General features: G+C 48.2%; 1 protein-coding gene across 1 annotated transcript in view; it reads right to left on the minus strand.

Annotated features, from left to right (window-relative positions):
• The window catches only part of TMC2 (transmembrane channel like 2), a 99,784-nt gene extending 94,482 nt beyond the window's left edge, over nt 1-5,302 (minus strand). Inside the window, exons 1-2 of the mRNA XM_018057442.1 lie at nt 5,108-5,302; nt 4,504-4,551 (exon numbers count right to left, since the gene is read on the minus strand). Coding sequence (XP_017912931.1) covers nt 4,504-4,551; nt 5,108-5,141 — 82 coding nt within the window. The 5' untranslated portion in view covers nt 5,142-5,302. The remainder of the gene's footprint in view (nt 1-4,503; nt 4,552-5,107) is intronic.

The following is a 6,000-nucleotide window of genomic DNA, read 5'->3' on the forward strand; positions in this document are numbered from 1 at the left end:
GACTACTCTTCATGAATGGTGTCAAAATTTTACAGCATTATTTGATAATCCCTTAGGAATATTTGGCCAAAACCAGATTAGTGGGTGACTCCCAATGACTGGTATTGAATCTGGCACAGAAGTCTACTAGCTGCTACCCACAAATTGGACAGGAACTTGTTACATTGGTACACTAATCCCTACTCTTAAGATCACCTCTGACATTACCCAAGGTCCATTTTGGCCCATTGGTTTGTCTGCTAGGAAAGAGATCAGTTGGTAGTTTCACTGAAAAAGGACAAACAGTGGCCCTGATTCCAGAACTGAAACCCTAACTACTCTATAGGAATTCTGAATTCCTCTCTTCTCTCTTCAGAACTCTTCATTTCATACTTTACAAGAAGCCCAGATAGTACGATGAACCTTACATGCTAACACAGAGAGGGAAAGCTATAGGACTCATAGAGTGCCACCAAGACTGGAACCTCTGGAGAGGTTCAGAATGAGAGGTTATGTGAAAGAATGTTGTACTCACATTCCTACAGACCACTCAGAGATCTTGAACATTACTGAAAAGATCCAGGAAGTAAATGAAGATATCATAAAGCTGGATAACACGCCTAACGGCCCCATGTATAGTTCTGTGGACTCCTCCTCATGTTGGGCATGAGATCTGTTCTCTTGTTCAGTCTGAGCACTTGGCTCCTGCCTGACAAGTGAGCTATACAAACTCTGGCCACAATCCTCTTAATCCAGAGTTTTGAAGCTGTTGCACAGCTGCTGTGTGTCAAATGATCCAGCAAAGCGTCCTCCATCAGAAAGAACTGGAAAACCCGACAGACACACAGGTTGAAAGGACCATCAGCAGATACTTGACACACAATTATGACACCTTAAACAGTAGTGAAGATCTGGGCTGATACTCTCAGCTATTAGTGGCTAGTCCTTCAATTCAGGCTGAAGAACTGAAACCATTTCCTCACACTCAGCCTGGACACAGAGAAATCAAACTACACTTTAGTGTCTGTATGAAGATGACATTGTGCTATGCTTCTGTCTTCATTAGCATGACTGTTTTTTCCAGGAATATACTGCCTGGAAAATGGCTTGATTGCTCATTATAGAATTTTCTCAGACACCCATCAGCTCTTCAGCAGAAAGCATCACAGACTCTAATTTGCCCCCTAAGATCCTTTTGATGCTTTGATTCAAAATCCTGGCCTTGCTGTTTGTTGTGGACTGTTATACTGTGATTCTTACCCAATCCTAATTAAGCCCTCATTTTGAAAGTCCTATCCTAAACCAAACTTTTATTTCTTAATAAATTCTGACCTTATTTTCCTTCTGTGAGATATTGTCAAGACTTTGCTTGCTGTAAGCATTAAATCAGTTTTGTCTTATCAACAGACTGTGTTGATGATATTTAGGGAGCCAGCTCTTGACAATAATTTAGGTAAATATCTTTTAAAAAGAAGGAAAAAAGATTTTGGAAATATAGAGGAAGAGTGATGCATTATGGCTAGGATGGTCGAAAATGTTTCACAAAGAACTCATGTTTTCCCTGAATCTTGAAGGATGAACAAGGGTTTGTCAAGAGATGAAAGGGGTGGAAATAGAGAGCTGGTGGTAAAGTGGGCAGATTCCGGACAAAGGAAATGGGGGTTTAAAGGGCCCCAGTGGAAAGGCCAAGCAGTCTGGAGGTGTAGGTGACCAGGGCAGAGCTGAGTCTTGGTTATGACTGATGCTGCGGCAGGGAGCATGGGGAGAGGAGGTTGCCCAGAGAGCAATGCATACCTGTGGGAGCAGGGGGAAATCTGCAGGGAGAGAATATAACTCTGGAGCATCTACCAGATATGATCACATCAAAGGATCATGACAGCAGCACTGAAGAAGTTGCTGAGGGTGGAGACACCTGATGTAAACACACTGAAAAGTACCGAGTGCTAGTTACAGACTCAAAGATAGACAATCACATGCTTGGCAGGAAGGTTTTCTTCACCCACTCCTGCCCTAACCTCTTCTCCTTCTCACCTCTTAGGGGAAGAGGGTTTTGGGTAAGACAATGTGACAACAAATTGTTTAGGTGTAATAATAACTCATCAAGTTAGGAAGCTGGTCAGCATTGGCCAGTGAAAGATGGGTTTGTCCTACAGATGCTCTTTGCTGTGCTTGGCAACGCTTTGGACAGAAACAAATCTACTCTTTCCAAAGATGTGGGAAGGAGTGTGAAAAAGTGTGTGTCACCACAGCTGTGATCTCAGGGAAGAGTTCTAGAACTGAGCTCTGCTCTCAGAGAGGGCAGAGGAACAGAGACAGGGGGGCAAGGGATTAATGATTCATCCAAGACTGCTTCCAGTCTTGGTTGAAAAGACTGGATAAGAAAGTCCATATATGTCTGTGTTCTCTTCTGAACTGTGTATCCTCAGTTAGCTAAGAAGTGGTTTTCTCTTCAGCAATGAACTGTCCCAGGCATTCTTCCAAGCATTGTAGACATAACTAGAGGGTTCATAAATTTTTTCCAAACTGTAATTCCTAATGTAATCTCATTTCCCAACTGAATGAAATTCATGTGGAAAGCAAGCCAGAATTTGCCTTTCAGTCTTCTCTAACCTTTTTTTCACAGAAAGCAAGCTGCTTCCGTTTTTCTTTCATAGTCAGTTTTCAATAGACTTCACATAATGCATAATTTAGGAGCTAGGAGAACAGCTGTCACATTAGGAAGACCTCCAAGCCCTGAATGCACTCACTCACACTTAACAGGCCTCCTCACGTTTATGCACCTGACTCAAGTGAAAAATTCAGAACGAAAAATAGGCTGAAAGGAAAATAGAGAAGCTGGGAGACCTAGTGGGTCTGGCTCACCCTCCAGTTCCTCACAGTTAAGTATGTTCACCAAAGGATACAAGAGAAGGGAGAATTCTGACCCTCTTTTTTGATGGATGGAATAAAAAATTGTAATTATTTTGAGAAACACACTTTGTGTTCTCAGACATATTTTTTCCTTCTTGTAGAACAGAAGCTGAAGGAGTAGGATTTGGGTCCCTCAGAGGTCACTCCAGAGGAGATTTAAAATGGAAATCTTTATGTAATTGGGTTCCAGTTCATTGAATGAATTCCCATTATTTAACTTCACTGCATGCCTTGACCACTGGCATCCCTGAAGTGGAAATTTTGACTCAATTCCTTTTTTCTCTGCACAAGGGAAAATGGCAAGGGGGGGGGGGGGGAAGAGATGTGTATGTGGCATATTTCAGTAGAAAAAGGTTTGTGTTTTAGGCAAAATGACTTTGCATTGCAGGACCATTTGCCCACAGGTGGCCCCCACAAGGCCCACCTCTTCAGGGGGGCAGAGGGGGAGTCGGGATGGGAGGAGAATGGACAGAAATCGGAAGAGAGCAGGGAAATGGAATGTGGACCAGACCGGTATCAACACAGTGTTACCAAGGGCTTGGACCCTCCATGAGGAGAGGGCCTCATCCAGGCCCATCGGGATACTGTGCTCTTTCTCACACTCGCTCCTGACACTCTGGAGGGATGGGAAGACTAGACAGGGAGGAGGTGGGGTGGGGAGGAGGGACAGCGGCCATGTGGCAGCTCCGGGGGCAGGAAGGAGTGTTGAGATGCGTGGTGCCTCCATAGCCTCTCTCTGCCCAGAGTCATAGCTCTGCTATATACCCTGCTCTTGGGTGTACCCCCAACCCCATTTTGGACTGCCTCACCAAGGGCTCAGGCCCCAAGTAGTGGTGAGTAGTAGGTGCAGGAGGGAAGGGGTTGGCAGATGCAATGGGGTAGATCCTGGGGCCAGCTCCCCTATGCTCCGTGTGCCAGCATGGGGTCAGGACATGTTCTTCTCCTGGGAATGAGGAGGGGAATCTCTCCCAACATCCTCCCCCAAGAAGTCCATTACTTCCTGAGACTCTGCTTCCTCACCTACAAGCAGGGCCCTGCCTGGGATGCAAGGAGGAGAAAACGTACCATAACCACATGTCTCCTGACCTGAAGTGCAGGATGCCTGACCCCTGGGTGTGGCTCAAGCTCCCCTGATGGCATTGGAGGGCTTTCCACCTGTGACTTCAGCTCCTCCTGGAGCAGGTTGTCCCCTCTGGGTAAACCTCTCACTGTCTCACAGAGGAGCTGTGTCCACATTTCAGATGGGAAGGTGACCCACTGCTGCTGGCACTTTGTGAGGGTGAGAGCTTGTCCTCTGGAGTCAGGGTGTGAGCTCTGGCTTCACTCCCTACCGGCTGCCTGGAATGGCATCCCGACCCCACAAGCTGGTGAATGTTCACTGATCTTTGAGGCTCAACTCAGTGTCACTCACTCTGGGCCTGTCCCTTGACTCTCGGGGCTGAGGGCAGGCCCTCTCTGAGCAGCCCTCGACCTCCTCCCCAATTAAACTATTATACCTGCCTTGGGAGGGCTCCTTACAGTGAGTGGGGGGAAGGCAGGAAGCAGGAGGGTGGAAGAGAAGGTTGAGTGGATGGCTAGACTTTCAGCTCCCCAGGATACCTCACCCCTTCTCACCTGTGCCCAGAGAGCCACTCCTTGCCTGCCCCCTCGTGCCACCTCCTCCTGTAAGAGATGGAACAGGTGTGAATGGCTGACCTCTGGAGAGTGCCCTTCCCTACACTGCCCATCTCACCACAAGGACCCTTAGCAGGTTGATCCCTATCCGAGGGATCTGGGCTCCAATTGTTTAGCTCCACAAGCTCCAGGGGCCCTCGTTCTGACATTTCTCTGGCACCCTGGAAACTCGTGAGGTCAGAACATCTCCACAACCACAGAGAGAAAGGGAAATCTGTGGAGAGGATTGCTAAGGAAAGGTGACTGTTACCAAGGCAGGGGAGGCTGAATGAGCCCGGTGGGCACAGATGGCCTCTGTCATTCAACCTTAAAGCAGGCACAGGCTGTTTTTAATCCCTCCAACAGCCCTTCAAGGAGGCTATCGCTGCCTTTGCTCATGGATGAGGCAGGGAGAGTTTGGATAACCAGACTGAAGTTGCTCAGCAAGCAAGTGGCAGGCCCTGCAACTCAAACCTGGATCCCGCAAAACATCCCGTCTGCTTCCCTGCCCCCTGCGGCCCAGGAAACCTGGGAAGGGGCTCTGCAGAGATGAGGATAAGCTCACCTTCCTCCCCTCGGCCCTTCAGCTGATGGCTCATGGTCCGCAGGGCTCTGTCAGCCCCCAGGAGGGCTCACAAGGCTCGCTCATCCACGGACACCTTTGGCCTGGGGTGTTTTGGGGCTCTCATGGTGGTTGGCTTCCTTTCCTGGTAGCCGAGGCTCCTTGGCTTGTTTGAGATTGAACGTGGAGGCTGGTGAAGTTTGGGAGAGAGGTGGAGCAGGAGGCGGTGAGTTCCCAGCCCTTCAATCCGGCTGCACAGTCCTCTGCTCAGGTTTCTCTGCATAGAGGCGCTGTGGTCTCACATTTCAGGCATCACTTACACACGAAGGGGCCCTGAAAGGGCCAGAAGCTGCTGGCTCATTTCCTGGCAGGGATGCCACTTTCACTCCAGCCAGGGGAGGTGTGAGGAGCTTCCCAGGGCTCTTTCCCTCTATCTTGGGTCCTTGGTTGGGACAGGCACTGGGGAAATAATAGGATATTTGTGAAAGTTATCACCAGGACTTATACTTAAAACACAAACTCCCAGGGTACCAATGGGCATTCAGATTAGTCTGAATCTGAATCCTGATAAGGGAGTCCTGAGCCCACTCTGATGAACTGTTCCTGTTCGCACCATCTGCTCACTTGCTCGCCAGCTCTTCCCACTGCTGCCTGGCTTCAAAAAGGGCAGATTTGGCTGGGTTGGAAACCACCTTTCAGGGTGCCTCTGAAAGGTGATCACAGTCCTCAGTGTGCTCTATTCTTAACCTGAGGTCCCTGGCACTCCAAGAGTCATGAATGGAATTTTGTGGGTCTGAGAACAGGAATGGGGGAAAACATTGTATTTTTATCTTCCTTGCCTTAAACCAAAATTTAGCATTTCCCTAAAAAAAAAAAAAAGTGTGATTTTGTCCCCA

Source organism: Capra hircus, chromosome 13 (genome assembly GCF_001704415.2).
Source record: "Capra hircus breed San Clemente chromosome 13, ASM170441v1, whole genome shotgun sequence".
Lineage (NCBI taxonomy): Eukaryota > Metazoa > Chordata > Mammalia > Artiodactyla > Bovidae > Capra > Capra hircus.